The 22440-nt window shown below is 52.6% G+C and overlaps 1 protein-coding gene across 5 annotated transcripts; it reads right to left on the bottom strand.

Annotated features, from left to right (window-relative positions):
- Positions 1–315: 315 nt before the first annotated feature.
- Positions 316–22062, bottom strand: EWSR1 (EWS RNA binding protein 1). 5 transcript variants are annotated; one of them, XM_088175771.1, is made up of 18 exons: positions 21976–22058; positions 18952–18988; positions 18657–18708; positions 18143–18196; positions 16775–16898; positions 10773–10959; positions 8529–8696; positions 7657–7871; positions 6872–7052; positions 4142–4179; positions 3449–3481; positions 2725–2843; positions 2285–2414; positions 2062–2184; positions 1810–1987; positions 1445–1542; positions 774–1047; positions 316–533 (listed from the first exon to the last, which is right to left on the bottom strand). In XM_088175771.1, exons 1-18 carry the CDS (start codon positions 22040–22042, stop codon positions 494–496), a joined length of 2118 nt encoding a protein of 705 aa, XP_088031897.1. In that variant the 5' UTR covers positions 22043–22058; the 3' UTR covers positions 316–493. The 5 variants fall into 5 exon arrangements, with proteins under 5 accessions (XP_088031897.1, XP_088031898.1, XP_088031899.1 ...); XM_088175772.1 differs by having other exon boundaries at positions 4142–4176; XM_088175773.1 differs by lacking the exon at positions 18143–18196.
- Between the last annotated feature and the right edge of the window lie 378 nt (positions 22063–22440).

The raw sequence follows: 22440 nt of genomic DNA, 5'->3' as shown, positions 1-22440 counted from the left end.
TTGCCCGGAACTCACACCCACCCGCTGGGGAAACTGAGGCACAGCGGGATGCACCGGGCAGCTCCGTCCCACCCCTCCCTCCCTCCCATCCCATCCCCTCCTACCCCGGCCCGGGCCCGGGGGCCGCGACCCCCCGGCTCCCAGGGATGCTCTCAAGAAAGGCCAGCAATGGTGCGGTTACAAACAGCGGGAATTTTATTTAAAAAAACAACCGTCACAACCGTTCACAGCGTTACAGGCGGGGAGGGGGGGCGGGGGCGGGTTAAACAACCGGTTTTATTTTGGGGGAGGGGGGGAAGAAAGAATTCAGCACGCTACCGTTGAACTTGGTTTTAATGTTTCTCCACAAACGGTGAAAAATACTAAAGTACAGACAAGGAGGACTCATAATGTTGTGGCCAACATTATAAATATGGAATTATAAATTTAAAACATTTTTTTTTCTGGTTTAAAAAATAAATCTGGTAGTAAATGCGGCTCTGGGGGGGCGGCGTTAGTAGGGCCGGTCTCGGCGATCCTGGCGGTGCTCGCCCCTGTAGGCCAGGGGAGGACAGGGGTCAGTCGCGGGGTCGAGGAGCCCTTAACCCCCCACCCAGACACCCCAGGCACCCCTTTACCCACCCCACCCACTCCCCCATCCCACCCTGCCACTCCCCACCATTCATCGCCTTGCCCTCCTCCAATTTGTCCCACCCCGGTCGTCCCCCACCCTTTCCCCATCAAATGTCCCCTTGTCCCCTCCCATCACTCTCTGCCCCGCCCTCCATCCATACTTGTCCATCTTTCCCGGCCCTCCGCGCCGTCCTCTGCCTCCTCCTCCCATCTGCTCCATGAGGGGTCCCGGGGGTCCCCCGGGGCCGCCGCCTCCTCCTCCTCTCCGGCCGCCTCCTCCGTAGCCGCCTCGGTCCATGCCCCGGCCACCTCGGAATCCCCCTCGGTCTCCGCCGCGGCCGCCTCGGAACATCCCGCCGGGCCCCCCTCGGTCCATGAGGCCCCCGCCGCGCCCGCCTCGCATCCCCCCGGGGCCGCCTCGGCCGCGGTCACCGCCTGGGGAGGAGAGGAGAGAGCCTGGGAGTGACCCAAGGGAGCACATCCCGCTCCGGTGCTCCCGGCCCCGCCATCCCAGCACATCCAGCTCCGGTGTTCCCCACCCCGCCATCCCGCTCTGGCAGAGCAGCAGAAGGGCTGGGAGCTGCTGGGTACCCGAAGGAATTCGGGACTCATTAAGGTCGAAGCAGTGCCCTGGGGAGTCGAGGGTGCTGCTGACAGCCCCTCAAATCCAGGAAGCACAGGAGAAATGGCGATCCCAGTCTCCATGTCATAGCTCACGGAGGGATGAAGGCCTGGCAGCTTCTGGAGCTGGCCCAGCCATTCCCCAAGGACCCCGAAGCCAGGCCTGGGGTGTCCCGTTGCGAAGTGGGGGCTGTGACTCCCCCAAACGTACCTGGAGGAGGGAAGGGGGGCGGGAGGAACCCCTCCGGTTTGGGTGCCTTGCACTGGTTGCACTCTGTTCTCCAGGCAAAGTTCTGGTTTCCACAGCCCCTGGGTACAAATTCCAGTTAGGCCAGAGTGGGACAGCATTCCAGCTGGGGTGACATTGGGAAGAACGAGCACGTGGAGAGGGGACACAAGGGCAGGATGTGGGGCACAGCTCCTGCAGCGGGGTGGGTGCCTGGCTGCCCGTTCACCCACAGCCCCCGGCAGTGACCCCGTCCCTCCCTCTGTGCCAGCTGGAAGTGACTTTGGGGAAGGCCTGGCTGCCCTGGCCAGCTGCTGGGATGATGGCCCTTGGCACCGCAGGGTACTCACGGGTTGGGGCACTGCCAGTCCCCGGCGCGGTGCTGGACGCTCCCTCCGGACGGGTTCCCCCGGGATCCCCGCGGTCCCCTCGAGGAGAAGCCACCCCTGTCTCCACCTCTTCCCCCCATCCGGCCCATGGGGCCGCTGGGCCCGCTGGGGCCCCCTGGGCCACCGGGTCCCCCTGGACCTGTGGGAAGGAGCCAGTTAGTGCTGGGAGCCACGGGAAGGGTGGGAAGCAGCTCAGGAGGGGCTGCACGGTACCTCCACGGAGGGGTGGGGGCATTCCCCGCTGCTCCCGGGGGGGCATCCCGCCCCTCAGGCTGTTCATCGGGCCCTTCTTCCGTGCCAGGGTCACCTTCAGCTTGCTCCCCTGGAAATCCTTCCCTGGGAGGGACACAATGGCAGGAGAATCAGTGAATCACGGCCTTGCTTCCCACACCTGAAATTTTTGCAATTCCACCCCCAGACGTCCCCCAGCACTCACCATCAAACCATTCCACGGCTGTTTTGGCAGTGGACGGGTCATCGTAGGACACGGTGGCATCGCCCTTGGGCTTGCCCGTTTCCTTGTCGATGTAGAGGTTTATCATGGGCTGCCCCGTCCTCTTGTTCATCTAAGGGACAGTGGGATGTCACCCGAGTCCTGTGTCCCCACAGCTCAGTGGAGATTTACTCTGTTCTGCATTCCAGGGACTCCAGGACTCCAGGACAGAAGAAAGGGGCCCCAGGCCTACCATGGATGACAGCAACAGCCCAGGCACCCCAAAAATGAAGGGACAGGCCCAGAACAGAACTGCCAGGCCTCTCCCAGAGCCTGGACATAATGGACCAGAAGGACGTGAGCAATGGGCAGGGAAAAGGAGAAGGAAGAGGAGGAGGTGGGTGACCCTTCTCAGTCACCGGTGAGTCACTGGTCCCCCTCACCTTTACAACACCACACTGTTTGAAGAAATCTGCCAGATCCTCCAGGGTCACATTATCATTGAGTCCCTGCACATAGACTGCAGTGCTGTCCGAGTCCTCCTCCGGGTCCATAGGGGGGCCTAGGAGACAATTCCCAGGGTCAGTGCAGGCAGAGGAAGGGCAGGGATACCCCAGGGCCGAGCTCTTTCCATCCCGTCATCCCCTCCACAGCTGCAGCTTCGCTCTCTGGGAGTGACAGGAAACCCCAGGCCCAAGGGAGGCGACTGTCCCCCCCCACAACCTCCCCAGTGCCAGGGCCAGACAGAGCCCACACCCACCCACGTGGGAAGAACCCCCAGGTTACTTCAGGACACATCCCAGAGGAAGGATGAGGAAGACCTTCGTGCCCCCTGGGCTCCCACACAAGGACATCCAACCCCCCTTTTCCGATGCTGGAAGGCTGACGGAGAATTTCCAGACATGCCTCCGTGACAGGAAAGGACAAAGCTCTGGGGGTGCTGCAGGCTCCCTGGAAGAGCTCCAGAGCAGCCCCCAACCCCCCTTAGAGAAAGGGGAGCCTCTCCCAACCATGTATGGTTTTCCAGCTGTTTGGGAATGAAGAGATGATGGGAACAGGCAGAAAGCCTGGAAGTGGTGGTGGGTGACACTGCGGTGGCCGCAGCCCTTGGAACGAGGACACAAACGTCTGTTTCACAACCTCAGGAGGGAGTTTGGTGGGAATTACCTAAATCCAGGTCAGGTCCTTCCTCCATGTGTCCTGCCAGGCGGGAGAGAAGCATAGGGAAGGGTGTTAGTGGGGGTCCTGCGGGCTGGAGAACCGACACACACAACACTAGCTACAACCTGCGCCGCACAAGCAGCGCCACTGCACCTTACTGGGCCATCAGGTGGCTCTTTTAGCACTTCTTCCAACCAAAAACCACTATCACACTGGTTTTAAGCATTTTTTTCCAACCAATAACCACTATTACACTGATATTTTTTTAGCAGCTTTCAAACCGTTAACCACTATTACACTGATTTTTTTTTTAGCAGTTTTCAAACCACTATTAACGCTGATTTTTTAAAAGGTTTTACCAAGCCAATCAGTTTGTAAGCTCATTAATAAAAGTTACTTAATATATCTATATCTCTATATATATATATATAAAAGATTTATTACATCCAAAGCATTTCTTTTTCCCCAAAATTACAGGATTGGTTGCTCAACTCTTCCACTGTGTCCGCATACCCCTGGGCATCGCCGGCAGTACCCATTACAGTCTGGTTGCATATTGTCATTTTTGCATATTGTCATTTTTTAAACCACTTAAACGAATAAAAAAATTACACTTCGTGCTAAAAAAAAAAAAACTGACTGCAATTTTTTTTTTTTTTTTTTTTTTAACACTATCCATTGTAATGCTCAAAAACTTACCACCAGGCTTATTGAAGCCACCTCGCTCTCCAGCGCTGCTGGGGGGATAAACGAAGAAATGAAGGCCTTTCCCTTTACAAAGCCAGCACCGCTCTGAGCCTCTGCGGCTCACAGGGGAGAAGGGCACTGGCTAAACATCTCCAAACATCTCTCTGTCTCTCTCTCATCTCGGCACTAGGCCTTTCTTCAGGGCAGCTCGCTCAAATTTTCTTTACATATAAAGCAACCTTGGTGTGGTTTGAGGCACCGCTTTGCTGTCGGTGCCCTGGCGTTACTCAGGTATCATCAGTGCAATACTTGACCGAGAAACGGGGATTGTTTGTAATCAGAGTGAGGGTTTTTTTGTTGTTGTTGAAGAGCAATTTTGGGGGTGTTTCGGTGGTCAACTCCCTCCCCTCGGTGTGTCCACCAAGGTGCACCCTCAGCCTGTGGCAGAGCGGGCCCGCGGGTCCCTGACATTTAACAGTGTAAAAGGAGACAAACCACACGCGAGACCTACAACACAGTTCAGCTGACATCACCCCTAAAACCCTCAGAATAAAGCCATACATTCAGGTCACTACTGAATTTAACAAGTCTCTGGAGGGAGAACTTACAGAGTACAGCGGGGGCTCCAAGGCCAGGGGTGCAGCTTTGTGGACACACTCACTTTTGGGCGGGTGCCAATGCAAACAGGGCCGCAGCTTTCACCAAAAGCTTTGGCTGAAGCATTCACAGCTAAAACTGCTTTGGAGCGTGGTGGTGAAGTAGGAAAATACCACCTTGAGAAAGGATTTGGGCTGCTTCTTGCTCTTTTTTTGGGCGAGCCAGCAAGCTGTTTGGAAGGAGCCGAGCGGAGGAGGGAGAGCACCGTGAATTTTTCTAGCAAGTATTGCACCTCTAATACTGGGAAAAAAAAAGTCAATACAGAATTTCGAGCTGTTGCATGCAGCTTTGCCTCCTCTCGTTAAAGTACACACCATTTACGTAATGTCTCTCTTTTTAAACATAAGATTTTTACACTTTTTTTTTTTTCTTTAACGTTACACAATTCTAAAGTAGTAGTATACCCTCCTCTGGTTTTATTACCAAACAACAAGTATGCAGTTACCAAAGTTACAGAAGGATTCCGTTTATACAATCAATACATTGGGTTAAAAATATTCTATGTATTTTTTTCCTCTCCATATGGACACCGTGTCTAGTCCCACTTTTCATTATGCTGCCGGCTGAGTACTGAGTACGGGTACTTTTTAAGTATTGAGGTGTTTACAAGGCTCTCACTTTGTAACCTGTAGCATATAAATGCGACAAAGCATGTTAAAAAGTTTTCCATTTTCATAAAAATATCAAATCATCGAGGCAATGAAAAAGGGCACGTTAATAACATCGAGCTCCTTACCTGCTGGAGACACTGAAATCCATCACCACAGCATGCTAAGGTGGGCCGAGTTCCCCTACCTGCCCTGGGTGTCCCCTGAAGCCACCTGTTCTATGGACATCACAAACTCTACGTCCATAAAGCGGGGGGGGGGACCCTTTGTAAGGGTCTGGCCAGGTGGGAAATCGCTTGGGAGGCAAATTTGAGCTGGGATTAAGGTGTGAGATCAGAGACAGGTGACAAATCTTTGGCAATGAGAAGCTCGGAAGGGGCTAGAAATTTGAAGATGTGATGATAGACATTTCAGGTGTCTACATCTACTTTCATCGTTAAGAGATCAATACAGCACGGCTGAAATCTTTATGCAGATCCCTGGAACTCTGTTCCACCCGAGCCAATTCCAGGCTGGATGTGTTCCCACACAAAACCAGCCTCTTCCATTCTTTCCTGGATTTCTCTGATAAAGATTTCATGCCACGTCAATGGGCTGCACCAGAGCTATGCAGAATGGGGCCATCCACTGCCAAACTGGGGTTGTCACCGGGCTGTGCCACACAGGAGGAAGTGGCCTCTGGAGGGCAGCTGCCATCACAGCCACCCTGCCAGCACCATGGTGGGCACAGCATGTCCTGTGCCACACCTGGGGACACTCTGCATAGCTCTGAGCAACCGGGTGAGGGGACGGAACACACACAAAGCTGTGAATTATCCCTGGGAGGAGCCTTTGGGATTAGTTCTCCTCCCGCACCTCTACCAGAACCATCTCCACGGATGGGGACACACCTGAAGGCACAGGTGGCACCAAACCAGGTTGTGCCATCGGGTGAAATGGCCAAACTGATTCAGAGCACCTGAATGCTCCAAGGGGGAGCAGCCTGGGAGCCAAAGCACTTCCGGCTCTCTGTTCTCGGGCTCCTTCTCCGTGTGCTCCAGGTGTTCCAGGCACTCTGAGCTCGCAGGCTCCGCGGGAGGAGGCTGACACAGGGCTCCTGCCCTGCCAAAATCCCTGCTCCTGAGGCCCAGGGAGCATCCCCTGGAGCTGGTGGAAGGTTTGTGTGTGTTCCACCCAGAGTTAAACCCCACAGAGGATTCCACCTCTGGGCGACCATGAAGGGAGCTGAAAGTGCCAGGGCCAGCATTACCCCCAATCTCCCCCTCCCTGGGGACCCATCCAGCTGCAGGACAAACCAACCATCCTGCTCCTATTTCCCTCAGGATAATGTTTCCATGGATGACAAGCAATGCTGCTACACAGACACGTCCTCCATGGAAACACAGCTGGGAACGTCAACCTTTCAGTCCCTTCTTTTGCGTTTCAAATCCTATGGGTAAACCAGAATTAGAGAAAAGGAGAAAAGCTTTGCTCTTACCCCATTCCACCGCGTCCTCCTCCCCGCCCACCTCTGCTCATGCCTCCACGCTCATATCCCCCTCGTCCCCTGCCCCGGCTATCGGGGCCGCTCAGATTCCGGCTCTCTCCGGGGCCGGAGAAGCCTCCGGACTCCTGCCCGTACATGTTCATGCTGCTGGGATGGTCCTGGCGGAACGAGCCTGGGGAAGGGTGCAAACAGGTCAGGGAGAGACAGCCCCTTCAACCTGCCCTCAGCTCCAGCCCAACAGCAGCATTGGGGTGGTTTGGTTTGGGGAAAGTGCTCTGAGAGCATTGACTGCAGCTGTTCCCCCAGCCATGTTCCCCAGTGCCACATCCACATGGCTCTTAAACCCTTCCAGGGATGGGGACTCCACCACTGCCCAGGGCCTGCTCAACATGAAGGAATGCTCCCAATATCCAACCTGACCCTCCTCTGGCACAGCTTAAGGCCATTTCCTCTTGTCCCATCATTTATTCCCTGGGAGCAGAGCCGAACCCCGTGGCTGTCCCCTCCCGTCAGGGAGTTGTGCAGAGCCAGACAGTCCCCACTGAGCCTCCTTTTCTCCAGGCTGAGCCCCCTCAACACCTCCCCACAAACATTTTGTGCCTCTGTGCTCCCACCCCTCACCTGAGGGCATCATCCCAACCTACCACTGCCTCCAGAGATGACATTTTTCAATAAAGAAACGCCAAACCCCAGCTCCAACCCTCTCTCCCTTCAACCCAGCCCTGAGTTTTAGATCCAAACTAAGGCCAGGGCTGCTTCCCAGGGGTGCCACTCACTCTGCTGGCCGTAGCTGCTGCTCTGCTGGCTGTACTGGCTGGGGGCCTGGCTGTAGGATCCAGTGGGAGGTGGGTAACTGGTGGGAGGTGGCTGCTGCCCATAGCTGCTTTGCTGGCCATAACTGGTCTGTTGGCCATAGGAGCTCTGCTGCCCGTAGCTGCTCTGCTGGGAGTAAGTGCTCTGATCGTAACTGCTTGGCTGTGTGGAGGAATAGCTGGAAGAGAAAAGCATTGGGAAAGGTGGGATGATGAAGCAATTCCCTGGCAGCGTGCATGGAGTGGCTCATGCTGGAAGGGAGTGCAATTAGAGGCTGTGTTTAGTGCTGTAAATCACTTTAACAGCTGAAGTCATCCTATGGAGGACAGTCTGGAGGGCTGTGAAAGCAAAAACCATGTGGCTGATCTCAGTTTATTCACACCTCTAGGAAAAGGCACAAATGCCAGGGCAAAACTCAGTGGTAATGGAGGAGACAGGCCCTGGATAAAAGAAGTTCCCCTCATGTAGCTGAGGCTTTGAGAATTTCAAAGTGTATGTTTTAGAAGCCACATTAAAGACACCTGAGGGGACAAGGGAGCTCCTGGCCAAGCTGAGTGTGGAAGGAGGCAGCAAAAGGTCACTCCAGGAAAATTCTTAAAATTCTCAAGTCTTAAAATTAAAAATAAAAATAAAAGTAGTAGATGTCTTAAACCCACTTGTCATCATTTTCCTTCTCAGGTGTGCACATGCAGGGACACTTCCACACTCAGCCACAGCCTCCCCATCCCCACCACAACAAGTACACGAAGCACAGCTCCTCCTCCCAGACCCCCAAAACTCCTTTTCCATAAAATCCCCCAGGACAGGCCCCCAGCTGAGCTCTGCCCAGCATTACCTGGTCGGAGGGTAGGAGGGTGGAGCAGTGACAGGCTGCATGGGGTAGCTGGCAGGCACCTGGGGGTAGCTGTAGTTGCTCTGCCCGTAGCCCAGGCTGGGCTGGCTGTAGCCTGTCGTGCTGGACTGGGGCTGGCTGGTCTCTGCTGGTTTGCTGCCATCCTGGGGTCTGGGAAGAAATATGGAATAACAATGGTGCCCAGCCCCACAGCTGGCAGCAGCAAAGGGCTCAGATCCCCCCAGGATTGATGGTCGTGATCTCTTTTTTTGGGTAACATTAAAGCTGGCCTTAACTTGGTGACAGTCACTCTGGCAGCAGCCAATAAATATGTAATAAACAATTCTAGCACTCACTGCCTCGGTATTTGCATACTCCAGGAAAGGCCCGGGCAGTGTCCTGAACAGAGAGCACAGAACACCACAGCTCCTGCTCATCCCAAAGCCACAGACTCAGACTTCGGCTGTGGGGCTGAGTGGAGCATGTGGAATGCCAGCAAGGCTGCTCCTGCAGAGCCCTGGGAAGGCAGGCAGTGAAATGCCCATTGTTTGGTTCAGAATCCAGCTCAGGCAGGTATTGCCTCATATACATTACCCCAATTACCCCGGGGAAGAGAAAGGATGCTGAGTTTGGGCTGGGCGACCTTTAAAGGTCCCCTCCAACCCAAACCACTCTGTGATTTCGTGTTTAGAATTAACTCTCAAGGCCTGAAAATTGAGAACCCTTTGCATGTGATTCACACATCCTCTTCTGTTTGTCCCAAAGTTTAAAATCCTTGCGGATGTGACACTTGGGGACAGGGTTAGTGGTGGCCTCAATGATCTCAGAGGGCTTTTCCAACTCAAAGGATTCTATGAGTCTTTAATTTCTGTGCGTTTGTCAGAGTGGAGCAAAAAGAATGAAGCTGCTTTTGCTGTAGAAGCTGGGAAAAATGATTCACGACATCAGGATTCATCCTACAAATTTACATCCCTTTAAAGTGTAACCTGTCAGAGCTGTGCCAGGCTCTGCCTTTCCTTCCCACAGTGCTTGCTACAGACACCAGGTAAAGAAATAAATCAGCTTTCACTCACTTCTAAGCAAGTTTCCATTATGTATTCTAAATTTTTCATATCCTCTGAGCAAACAATTCGACTCAACAGATGACAGGCAGCGCCCAGAGGGGTGAGATTTAGAGGAAATGTTTTGCAGCCTGTGCATCCACCCCAGCATCCTGCCTGACCCCGTGACTGGGGAGCAGACAGGACTCAGTCCTCTGCTGTGCCCTCAGAGCTGAGAGCCTGATTGGGCTCCCGGGTCCTGCAGGAACAGCGCTGAGTCACCGTGCTGGAGCACAGCCCTCCCACAGCCACCACGGCAGCGGGGGCAGAGCAACAGGAGGGACAGGAGGAGGGGCTGCCACAGCCCTGGGAAATGGGGGTGCTGGGGGAGGAAGAGGAGGAGGAGGAGAAACTAGAGATGAAGAAGGAGAAGGAGGAACAAGAGGAGAAGGAGAAAGAAGAGAAGGAGGAGGAAGAGGAGGAGAAAGAACAGGAGCAACAGGAGATGGAGAAGGAAGAGAAGGAGGAGTAGGAGTAGGAATAGGAGGAACAAGAGGAGGAGGAAGAAAAAACGGAGGACAAGGAGGAAGAAGAGAAGGATGAGGAGGGGCGGAGGAAAAGGATGAGGAAGAAGAGACGGAGGAGGACGAGGAGGAAGAGACAGAGGAGAAGGAGAAAAAGGAAAAGGAGGAGAAGAAGGAAGAAGGAAAAGGGAGAACAGGAGAAGGAGAGGGACGAGGATGAGGAGGAAGAAGAAAAAAAGGAGGACGAGGAAGAGAAAGAGGATGAGGACGGGGTAGAGGAGAAGGATGAGGAGAAGGAAGAAAAAGAGAAGGAAAAGGAAGAAGAAGAAGAAGAGACGGAGGAGGGGAAGGAGGAAAACACAAAGGAGGAGAATGAGAAAGAAGGAAAAGGAAGAAGAGGAGAAGAAGAGGAGTAATGAGAGAGAGAAGGAAGAGAAGGAAAAGGAGAAGGAGGAACAAGAGGAAGAGAAGGAGAAAGAAGGAGGAAGAAGAGAAGGAGAAGGAAGAGGAGGAGGAGTAGGAGGAAGAAAAAAAGGACAAGGAGGAGGAAGAGAATGATGAGGAGAAGGAAGAAGAGACGGAGGAGAAGAAAGAGGAAAAGGAGGAGAAAGCAGAAGAAGGAGGATGGTGAGGAGGCTGAGGATGGTGAGGAGGCTGAGGATGGTGAGGAGGATGGGCAGTACCTGGCGGGAGCGGACGGGGCCGGCTGCTGCCCGTAGGCCGGGTAGGCGGGCTGGGTGCCGTAGGCGGACGGGGCTGCGTACGAGCTCTGGCTGCTGGTCACCGTGGCCGTGCTGCTGTCGTAGGCGGCCGTGCCATAGCCCTGCACGGGCTGGCTGTAGGCAGGGGGGGCAGTCGGGGCACTGTAACCTGCAACACAGCACAGCTCAGCCCCACAGCTCAGCCCCACAGCACTGCTCAACCCCACAGCCCAGCCCCACAGCTCAACCCCACAGCTCAGCCCCACAGAACAGCTCAGCCCAGCCCCACAGCTCAACCCCACAGCTCAGCCCCACAGCACAGCCCAGCCCCACAGAACAGCTCAGCCCCACAGCTCCACTGGAACCACAGCATTCCAGGATGCCGTGGGCTGTAAGGGAGCCTAAGGCCCATCTCTCTCCATCCCCTGCCATGGGACACTTTCCACCAGCCCAGGCTGCTCCAAGCCCTGTCCAACCTGGCCTTGGACACTTCCAGGGATGCAGGGCCACCCACAGGTTTTTTGTGTCCCCTCCCTCACCTCAGCTCCCCAGAGTCCCATCTAACCCTGCTCTCTGTCCACATGAAGCCATTTCCCCTTATCCTGTCCCCCAGACCCTTGTCCCAAGTCCCTCTCCAGCTTTCCCAAATATCTCAGACTCCGGCCCTTGTGTTGCCCCTGGGACTCAACACAAAGACAGTTTTATCACCACAAAACCATCTCAGACAACCCAAAAATCACCAATTAACCCACCCTGCCCCTTTGCCTTCCTCACAGAACCCTCCCACCTTGGGAAGCCTCAGCCTCCAGCCCCTCACCACCCCAAAACCCCACTCCCAGGAGCTTTCTCGAAGCCACGCCTGGACCAGCACCCGGGATTGTTTACAGCAACCAGAGCTCAGGCAGGGCAAGCTGAGACATGGAGCATCCCCTCAACAAAGGCAGGGTAACAAACCCCCCTGAGCTCCAAAGCAAAAGAAATCCAACTGATTTAGCAAGTACAGTCCCATCCTTTTAGCTTTTCTGAAAAAATAAAAGCAAAAAAACCTGGCTGGGAAGTCTTTCAGAGGCATTTCTGAAGGCTTATTTTAAATCAGTAAAGCTGGAAACAAAAGAAAAGCACTTTCCATTTGCTTTCACACCAGAAAAAGGTCAAAAGAGACACATCAGGCAGCTCCTGATGTTTTATGTACCTTCCCTTTTTCTCGGAGTTTCAGTTTGGTTTAGAGAAAAAGCTGAGAGCTCACAGAGTTCCTTTTCAACACTTTTACAATATCCAAGCTACCAAAACAGCTCCTGTATAATTTAGTGGCATTTGCCTTGTCACAAAGGTGAACTGGCATTAACACACAGGGTTTTTGTTCCTAACAACCTTTCTAGCAAATTTTTGAATTAAGAATATGAGACTGAGATGGAAAAACAACAATAAAAACGTTAAGCAAATCTGACAAAAAAAAAAGAGCAGCCAGATGCTCTCACGGCCAGGATTAGTGAAGGCAACAGCTTCTCCATCAATTCTGATTCTTAATAAACACGGGAGGCTTGTGACACACTTTTCCTTTAGGCAAATTGGGCTGCAGCATTTTATTCCAATTCCCTCATTTGCAAAGCAAACAGCACTTCCAGCAGCAGAACATTGTGTGCCCTCATGGGCACTGCCACTGCTCCTGCTGCTGCCACCACACCAGGGCCCTTCCCAGGGGGCAGGAAAAGGGAATAATGGGAGGAGGGCAGGAAATTTCACAGCAAATTCATTAAAAACATCCCCAATGTTCAGCTTTCCAGTGACCCTCAGGATCCTGATGAAGACACAAGGACCCTCTGCCCACTCCTCCCTCTTCCTATCCATCCCCATGCCAGGGCTGCCAACCTGGGAATGGAAACTGGAAATACTTGTAGGAATCACTAGAAAATCAGTTTTTATGGTCATTATTCCTGTCTGCTGTTCTCTGAAAATTGTTGTTGAGAAGGGTGAAGGAGATGATACCCAACGAGAGGATTTTTTTAAAGCCTTGGACAAATTTGAGCAGCCCAAACACTTAAATGTGAGGCCAGACAGCCAATTCCACAGGGAGCACCAATCCCAGGAGTTAAATAAACCCTTATTTTAACTGCCCCAAGCCTGACCACACACTAAAAAAGGTTAAGTACAGGCTGCAGCCAAAGCCCTGCCCTGGGCTGTTCCCCTTGGATTTGGAGCCCCAGGGTGTCCTCCCACAGCTGGGCATCCTTTCCCAGTGCTCTTACTGGGAGAAAAAAGCTTTGCTGGCTCTGCACAGGCAGCAGGATAAAAAGGAGGAGAAAAAAAAAAAAGAAAAAAAGATGTTGAATTTTAAAGCTTCAGCTCTAGATGGAGCATTTCCCTCGTGAAAGAGTGTGCTCAGCAGGAAGGGTTTGTCCCAAAGGAAAGGCAGTGATTTCCCATCCCACTGGTCTAAATCACAAATCAAGCCCAGATGAGACACTCTGGGAACCCTCCAGAGCCGTTGTTTTGAGGGTGGCATTTCTGTTACATCCCTTCTCTCTCCTCCCCTCCCAGCTAGGAAGAGAAAAGTTGACGGCAGAAAAGCTGGTGAAAGAAAAGGATAATAGAGGAATAATAACCTGCTTCAAGTGTCTAAATTCCCCCAGAAGGCTCCAAACCAACCCCTCACTGAAGCCTAGGAATTCTCCAGGTGGTGGAGAAGCTTGCAGGATTTGATCATCAGAGGATATCAACTGGATTCAAGAGAGATTTTTTCTTTCCAGAGAGATTTATTCAGGAAGAGAGCTGACTCCTACTCGGCTTGTGTAGATCCCAGCAGTGAGGGGCTGGAGAAGGGATGCAGAGCTGCCCCTCTCTCCAGCCTGTTTTGGGATATTTTGGGGTTGTTATGGCAGCTGTGAGTGTGTTCATTAATTACAAATTCATTAGAAATTTCAATATCCACACCCCCAAATTTCCCAGGTAAAGGGAAGCAGGGGCTGGTTGGTTTTAGAGAGCAATTCCCACTTCCAAGAGAGCCACACCTGGACACAGAAATGCTCTTTATTTACTCCTGTAATGCCTGCAGTGATTAAGGAGCCATGGGTCTGAGGGTGCCCAGTGAATCCTAACCTCAGGGAGCTGCTCCCAAATCCCTTTTTCTCTGGAACAAAGTGACTGGATAGCTCCAAGACACCTTTTTCTACAGTCCCATGGAGGGAAGGAGGGTGATAACTCTTTCCTGGGGTGTCCTGGAGGGAGGGCAAGATGGAAAAACAGAGTGCTGGGAAAGAAAAATCCATCCCTGCCATTCCCACCCATCCTGAGAGGCTGCATCCACACAGAATCTTGGATTTCCTTGACCTCAACAACACCTTACCCAAACCCCAGGCTGTTCAGGCAAAAAAATCATTTTGCTTTAAGGAAGTGCAGTACAAAAAGGTGATTCTTAGGAAAACAGGATTGAGATTCAAGTGTAAGAACTGCACGTCTCTCAGGGCATGACAATGTCTGGCCCGGGGGTTTATTGAGCGTGAAAGGCAGGGAGGAGGAGGAGGAGGAGGAGGAGAGAAGGGGCTGCAGTCTCCTTTCCACAGCTCTGGCTCCTCAAGGAGAGGCAGGTGGAGGAAGGATAAATCCAACCTGGCTCCATGCCCAGAGCTGCCACAGCCCTGCTCTGTGGGCTGATAGGATCTTTTGCTTGACCACTTTCTAAAGTTGGTGGTTTTTTCATGGATGAAAAGAAAATGAAGCTTTTTTTTTCTTTTGCCTACAAAAAAAAAAAAGAAATAAAAGCGCAGCTGTGCAAAACAAAAAATCCTGATATTATTATTATTATTCCTCCAGCAAATCTCCTCTGAAGGGAGAAGGAAACACATAAACAGAGCAGTTTCCTGTGACCCCTGCAGGACTGGAGTCCACAGGAGTCACAGGGATATAAATATTTCTAAGAAAGGAATTTTGGAAGTTCACAAATCCTTTTTTGCTGCCAACTTTTGTCTAGGTAGACTTAAAGGAAAAAAAGAAGCCCTGTAGATAACCCCCATTGACATTGGCAAATGGAAATGGATCTCATGAGCAGGAATCTTCCTGATCCATGTAAAGATGGTAAACATTTCAATTTTGGTTAATATTTTGTCTCCAGCTCTTCCCCTGAAAATTTCTTCTGTAGCCAGATATCCCAGTGTCCTGGTATTCCCTTGCTTGGGGAAGTGTTTAATTCCAACTACAAAATGTTTATAATGTCTCTCCCAGGAATCTGCAGGACACAGCACCCAAGGAATGACTGGGAGGAAAATCTGATTTCTAAACTTCCTGAATATTCAGCCCGAATATACATTAAATAAACATGAATATACATGAATTAAACATTGTCTCAACAGTTTCAAACATTAACACACTCGTCTGGAGGAAATTCCAGCTCCAAGAACACGTTGGGAGAGTTTATGGAGCATTAATGAAAAACTATCTGCTCTGGAAATCCGAAACCACCACAGGGCATGCAAAGGTGGAGGTCAGGATGCTGTTTGTCCTTTAGGAAATGGGGGCACAATGGGGTTGGAGTCACCTAAAAGGTCTTAGTGGCCAGGATTTTATCCATGCAGATGGCACTTGAGAGAGTTTGGAGATGGCAAAGAGCACTGCAGCCTTGTAAATCCCTGCTGTCACTGTCTGTGGGAGCTCTGACACTTGAGGGTTTGGGCACTAAAACCAAGTGACACCTCAAGGGCTCCTACCTAAAGGGGACCTCAAGTTCTGACAGGATGAGACAGAATTTTCCATGCAAGAATGAGCAGGATAGTCCATCCTGGACTGGCCCCTTCCACTGTGGGAAGCACAAGATGAGAAGGAGAAGGCACAAAATCAGAACAGGCACATGTCACTGCCAGTGACAGTGACAGGACTGGCAGGGAAGGGAAGGGCTCAGGAGCAGCTTGTTCCCTTTGCTCTGAGCACAGCACGTCCTGCTTGGTCCCACAGCACCCAAACCCTGCCCTGAAAACTCAACAGTGCATTTATTCCTGGTTATACATGGCTGCCACAGCCCTGGAAGTGTCCAAGGCCAGGCTGGAGGGGGTTTGGAGCAACCTGGGAGAGTGGAAGGTGTCCCTGGCCATGGCAGGGGGAGAATGGGATGAGCTTTAAGGTCTCTCCCAGCCAAAACCATTCCATGAAGGACCTGGAGCTGCTGGAGCCAGTCCAGAGGAGGCCATGGAGGGCTGGACCTCTGCTCTGGAGCCAGGCTGGGAGAGCTGGGGATGCTCACCTGGAGAGGAGAAGGATCCAGGGAGAGCTCAGAGCCCCTGCCAGGGCCTAAAGGGGCTCCAGGAGAGCTGGAGAGGGACTGGGGACAAGGGATGGAGGGACAGGACACAGGGAATGGCTTCCACTGCCAGAGGGCAGGGCTGGATGGGATATTGGGAAGGAATTGTTCCCTGGGAGGGTGGTCACACGAGTGTGGACACACACATTCACAGAGCTGGGGAATCACAGCTTGGAAATTCTTGTCAGGCCTGGATTTCTCCTGACTCTCAGCTCCATTCCCAGGCTGACAAGCTGACTGCAGCTTCAGTTAGGGAGGAATCTCCCAGGGTGATAACACGGTGACAAACAGAGTGGAATTCATAATAAAGATTAACACCTGGTGTCTTTCCTGGGGGACACATCCTGAGGTGCTGTCCCAGGGATATTTTTCCCAATTGTCCAATGAGCTCCTGTCCTGTCCTGGGTGCACTAACACACTTTAAATCCGGGCTGTCTGTACAATAAATTGGCCTTTTTTCCCCAAAGAGCTCCGTGTGTGTTGCTGCCCTTTCTCTCTCTTTTCAGTGCAGTGACCACACACGAGTTACCCAGAGCTGCGGCTGCCCCATCCCTGCAAGTGTCCGACTTTACCCAGGGTCTGCAGCAACCTGTGCAAGGTGTCCCTGCCCATTGCAGGGGCTGGCCTGGGTGCTGTGAGGGCCTTTTCCCAGGCCAAGCAGAGCTGCAGGCTGAGCCCAGCCCTGCAGGGCTCTCACCTGTGGGGGGCTGCCCGTAGGATGTGGCGTAGGCCGTCTGCCCGTACGTGGCCGTGGTCTGCGGCTGTGTGTAGCTGACGTCCGTGGGCTGCCCGTAGGTCCCATAGCTCTGCTGCCCGTAGGTCTGCTCCAAAAGGACACAGATTCAATCCATGAGCACAAGTGACCCCCCAGGAATTGCAGTTGCTGAGCACTCTCAAAGCCAAGGCTGCTGTGAAAGTTTAGGTGCTGCGGGAAATTCCGGGTCAGCTCTGCAAGGAGGTTACGGAGTGGTTTTTCCCTGCCAAGACTGAAGGAACAGGCTCTTGACATTGTCACCACACACCTCAGCTCTGTGGAAAGCAAACAGGAAAGCTCCCAGCTCCTCACAGCTACCACCAGCACTCACAGGCACCATCCCAGGGTTAACCTGGAATATGGGAATGGGAGTGCTCCCAAGGCGGAACTGCATGAAGGAAAAGCCACTTCAGTGTCAAACTGCTTTGGTGTTGGCTAAAAGAAACCTCTGGAAGGTTTCAATTAAATTATTTGGAGTATTTTTTCATGCCCATCAGCCATTAATTTGAAAAATGGGAGTTGGTGCAGGCATGGAAGGATGGGATCCATGGGGACACCCAAAGCATCCCAGTGGTGCTGCTCCCATTCCGGTGCCTATGCGTTCAGTGAGGGATCAGCTCTCACCTCACCCATTCCCTGATTTTGTTTCCAAATCGAGCTTGAAAATCACTGAGGAAAGGAGAGGAGCAGCTGTGCCCAGCAGTGTCACCAGCTGCCCAAGCCATGCCCTATCAGCTCATGCTGCAGGCACCAGCAAGCTTCCAACAGCTCCTGGCTCAGGATAAAACTCAGGATACAGCTCAAGGAGTGACATGGAGACAGCTAAAACACCCAGATTCTGAAAGAACTCAGACCTCTGGAGAGCCTGGACTTTTTGGGATATTCAGCCTTCCTGAACTCAGGGCACAGGTCTGAACCAGGAGCAGGAAAGCCTTGACCATGTGAACACATCCCTGCCCCTGGAAGTTCCCTCCACCAAGAGGCAGGGAATGCTGCAAACTTACCATGGACACATGCCTACAGCTGAGTTTAGCTGGTTAGGTGTTTAATTAGCTGGTTAGGTGTTTAATTAGCTGGTTAGGTGTTTAATTAGCTGGTTTTAGTTGCTGAGGCCTTCTGTTCCTACCCTTGTCATCCTGCTCCCACCTTTCACCTCACCTACAACTGGGAGCAGGTCTCCCAGTTGTTGTCTCCAAAGATTTTATTTTAAATAAGTCACTATCACCTTTCTTTCAGCCCACACTGAGCCTGTCTTCCTCCTCTTGGGAAGGAAAATTAAGCCTACAGCACTTTTTGAGGACAAGAATTTACCTTTGGAAACATACTTGGAGTTTGCAGACAAATGTGGTTGTAGTAACTTGGATTCTAAAGGTTAAAAATAAGCATTAAGTTAATCTCTTATTCTCATCATTATTTTGCAGTCCAGCCAACTGAGAGTACAAACAGTTATAGCAACAAAAACTGATTCCCTCCTCCTCCTCTGTCCAATTCTGCCATCTCCCAAAAGGCAATTCCCCCCTTTTTTCCCCAGTTTTTTTCTCTCCTACACCTCTGATTACAACACCCACCAACGCAGCGGTGTCAAACACACACAAAGAATTTGGCTTTTCTGGGATCAGGATTGAATAAATTAACAAAAAAGAGAGATTGTTGAGGTTATTTCCACTTTTAAAAAACACTTTGGGCTGGAGTAGAAGCTCCAAGACAACTTTTAACCACGGATTTTGACGCTGCCGCTCGGAGTTTGTCCCGGCTGCGTGTTTTCCTGGAAATTGAGCAATTCCTGGTGATTGAGCAGGAATTCCACCCCCTCCCCACATTTTACCTGGGTGGTCTGTGCATATCCTTGGGCTGGCTGAGGTGCATAGGCGCTGTAGCTGTGGAATGAATGTAAAGACATTTATAATCTTGCCCCAAATCTGCATCACCAGACAAATTTTCAAGCAGCCCACCGGTGAAATTCTATGAGAATTCTCAAATGAAATGAGCTGAAATTCTATGGGAATACAAAGCTGCAGGAAAACCCTCAGGATTTCCAAACATACCTGAGTTAAGCCCAAACCATAATTATGATTTACTTTCATTACATCTTTTTAAAACAGGGAGGATAAGCTACTTACCCCTGCTGAGCTGCAGCTTGGCTATAGGTACTGTAGTCTAAAAGAAAATGAGAAGAAAAAGAATAAAAACATTGATAAAGGCTTAACAGATTTAAAGAATCCAAGAGCACAGCAGCTGGAATTTCCTCCTGCAGCTTGCTATAAACCACTGGAATTCCAGTTTCCCAAGGGTGGAAGGTAAATGCACATTTTCAGTCCTTTTTTTTGAGGGGAACAAAACCTCTCTTCCCCTCATTGTTCCTGCTGTTTGCAGCAGCGACTTTGATCTCAAATGACCCCGCTTCAATTTAACTGCCACCTTGGATGGATCCCAGGGGGCTGGCAGGGGGGGATTTGGGATGGAACAAAGGAAAAACAGGGATTTGAGCCTTACAAACCCCCCAGCCTGCTTTGAAAGGGCCGGGCTGGAAGGTTTCACCACCTTTACTCTTTCTCTTTCAAGGACACAAATCGATGGCTGGAAAGCCACTTGTTCACTGCAAGGGCTGGAGCTGGGAAGCTGGAAGTGATTCCCTCCCCAAATCCTCAATCCATGTCAGCACACTGACTGGGAGGAGAACCAAAATCCTGAAAATCCAAGCAGCAAAGCCTGTGCTGAACTGATTTGCTGGCAGAGATGGAAAATGAATCCACATGGCAATTAGGAGGCTAAATTTGAAACAACTGCAGCTCCCAGTTCCCTCATAGCTCCCATCCCAAGGTCTGGAGCAGGGATGAATTCATCATTCCTGGCAGAGCTGGCCAGAGATCCCAGCTCTCCCAGGACCACAGAAGTCCTGAGATCAGGAATGAGCCCAGAACTTCCTGGTCGAGGCCACAGCACCTGAGCCAGGGGCAGGAGATGGATCAGTGGAGCTGCTCCCAGACATCTCTGTGTGGGAAGAGCTTCCAGTGCTCCCATCACCATCACACCTTGGTCAGAAATCCAAGCTTATCCCAGAATCATGGAATATCCTGAGGTGGGAGAGACCCACATGGATCAAGTTCAACTCCTGCATTGGAGAATTTGAGGAAGCAACTGCCCAGCTTTAATGCCATTATCCCACCATTCCCAAGGCGATGGAACCCCAGGAATCACTTGGAAAACATCCACCACAACCTCCTGCTCCTCAGCCTGTGCATCCATCCCTACCCAACCCTTCCTCCCCACCCTCCAGGTACACTCCCAGCTTTTCCTCCTACCCCCCGTGCAGAAGCAGAGCCCCTGGATCCATGCTGGAGGCAGGAATGGCCCTGCCATGATCCCAGCAGGAATTCCTGGGAGGTATTAATTCCTTAGACCTTGCCCAGAACACCTCACATGGAAAAAGAAGATACTTGGAGTTCTCCAAAGGCTTCCCCACTCCTGGGACACAAGGCACAAGTTGTTAAACTCCTCTGGCATCATTCCCACTTCCCTCTCAGGTTGGCATGTGAAATATTGGAACATTTTCCTTGTTCAGTTCAGGGCTCTGTTTTGTTTCTTTTTAATTCACTTACACGTGGCTCTGTTAAATCCTGGTCCCCTCACCCAGCTTCCCTTTCCTCCCACCTCCTCATCCCACTCCACTCTTTTCCCTGCTCACCCCTCCAGCCACCAAAACCTCATTTAATTCTCCATTTTCAGCCCCCTTTTGGCCTCGAGCTGCACACAGGGGCATAAATTAACCCCCCTCCTCACAGCCCTCCCCCAGCCCCACCTAAACCCAACATTTCTCCCTCTGTAGGACTTAATTCCAGGTGTGGAATTTGCAGTTTGCCTGTGGTGATGCCTCTCTTTTAATTTGCTGGGATTTAGAGACAGACAGAACATTAATAAAAAATAATATTATGGTTCATTTAGTTAAACCCATCTCCTGGCTTTTATTTCCAGGGGGAAATTAATCTTCATCCTTTTATTTCACGAGGCTCAGGAGCACACCAGAGGCTGAAAATAGCAGCTCCCAGGAGGAACAATTCCATGAATTAAGGGAAAACACAGCTGTGGTTTTAACCCCCATTTTGACAATTCCGTTGGCAAATGTTCCTTTACTGACTTTTCTTTTTCAAGCTCCCTAAGGTGCTGTTGGTGATATTCCCTCACACTCCATTGCCTGGGACATTTTCCTTTCTGAAAAAAAAAGGAAAATCCTCCTTCTTTAAGGAGAGTCAGATTCTGGGCTGCTGTGCTTTGAGTTACTTTAAAAGTGATGCTGCCACAGCTGGGGAGTCTCAGTTTCCAACTCTTTGTATCAAGCTGGAGCCCACGTGGAAAAACATTTCATTCAGATAAATCTGGAGCCACGGAGATGATGGAACTTCTATGGAAATTCTACACTTCTCTATGGGGAAAAGCTGGGAGAGAAGGATCCAGGGAGAGCTCAGAGCCCCTGCCAGGGCCTAAAGGGGCTCCAGGAGAGCTGGAGAGGGACTGGGGACAAGGGATGGAGGGACAGGACACAGGGAATGGCTCCCACTGCCAGAGGGCAGGGCTGGATGGGATATTGGGAAGGAATTCCTGGCTGTGAGGCGCTGCAATGGATATCCCAGAGGATGCTCCATCCCTGGAAGTGTCCAAGGCCAGGCTGGACGAGACTTGAAGCACCCTGGGCTAGAGGAATGTGTCCCTAGCCATGGGATGAGCTTTATTGTCCCTTCCCTCCCAAAGCATTCCACGATCCCATATTTGCACCAAAACCCGCCCTGCGGAGCTCCGGGAGGGCCAAGAGCGCGGAGGGAGCCCAGGCTCGGTGCTCCGCTCCCGGGAGCGCGAACTCCGAGAATCCCGCGGGGCCGCAGCTCCGAGGGGCCGCAATTGAAGCACGGACACTGAGGGGAAACAGCCGCGGCCCCGCCGAGGCCGCAGCGGGCGGCGCGGGGGCACACGGGTGGGACGGGCCCTGCACGGCACTACATGGCACGGCCCGACCCCAGCGGCCCCCGGGCGCGGCGCTACGGGCCGGCGGCTCCGCCCCGCCGCCCCTCCGGCCATGCCGTGGCGGGAGCGGCGGCGCTGCCGGGGGTCCCGTTCCGTCCCGTCTCGCACCCCGCCCCGGCCCCGCTCACCCGTCGACGCCATTTTCTCGCCTTCCTCCTCCGCGCTGCCCGCCCGGCCCCGCCCCGCGCCGCGCATGCGCCGCCGGGCCGCGCCGCGCGCACCACCCCGCGGCCGGGGGGGACCGCCGGGAGAAAGCGCTGCGGGAGCTCGGCCCGCCCCGCTCCGCTGCCTGCCCGCCGGTTTTACGGTCCCCGGAGAACCAGGACGGCCCCGCGGGCAGCGGCCGCCGCTCCGGAGCGCGTTTCTGCCGCCTCGCTGGGCGCTCCCCCCCCCCGCCGGGCGGTGGGATGGTACGGCCCGCGGCCGTTAGGGACCGTCGCGCAAGAGGCGCTCGGGCCGCGAGGCGGAGCGGGAGGCGCGACGGGCCGTGACGTCACGGGCGGCGTAGTGATGTCATTTCGGCGTAGCGGACGGTTCGGGGCCGCTGTGACGTCACGCACCGTGCCCAGCGGCACGCGGCATGCCCTGGGTGT

This window comes from Sturnus vulgaris, chromosome 19, assembly GCF_052056855.1.
Source record: "Sturnus vulgaris isolate bStuVul1 chromosome 19, bStuVul1.hap1, whole genome shotgun sequence".
Taxonomy (NCBI): Eukaryota; Metazoa; Chordata; class Aves; order Passeriformes; family Sturnidae; genus Sturnus; species Sturnus vulgaris.
Note: the sequence above shows the minus strand (reverse complement) of the source record. Positions and strands in the feature narration are given on the sequence as shown.

Excerpts from the sequence above, each read along its gene's own strand:
- EWSR1 (XM_088175771.1), bottom strand. The coding sequence starts at position 22,042 with ATGCGCGGCGCGGGGCGGGGCCGGGCGGGCAGCGCGGAGGAGGAAGGC. Across the intron at positions 2,844-3,448 it reads AGGACCTGACCTGGATTTAG|GCCCCCCTATGGACCCGGAG; the intron begins GTAATTCCCACC and ends ATTGTCTCCTAG. Across the intron at positions 2,185-2,284 it reads AGCCGTGGAATGGTTTGATG|GGAAGGATTTCCAGGGGAGC; the intron begins GTGAGTGCTGGG and ends TGTCCCTCCCAG.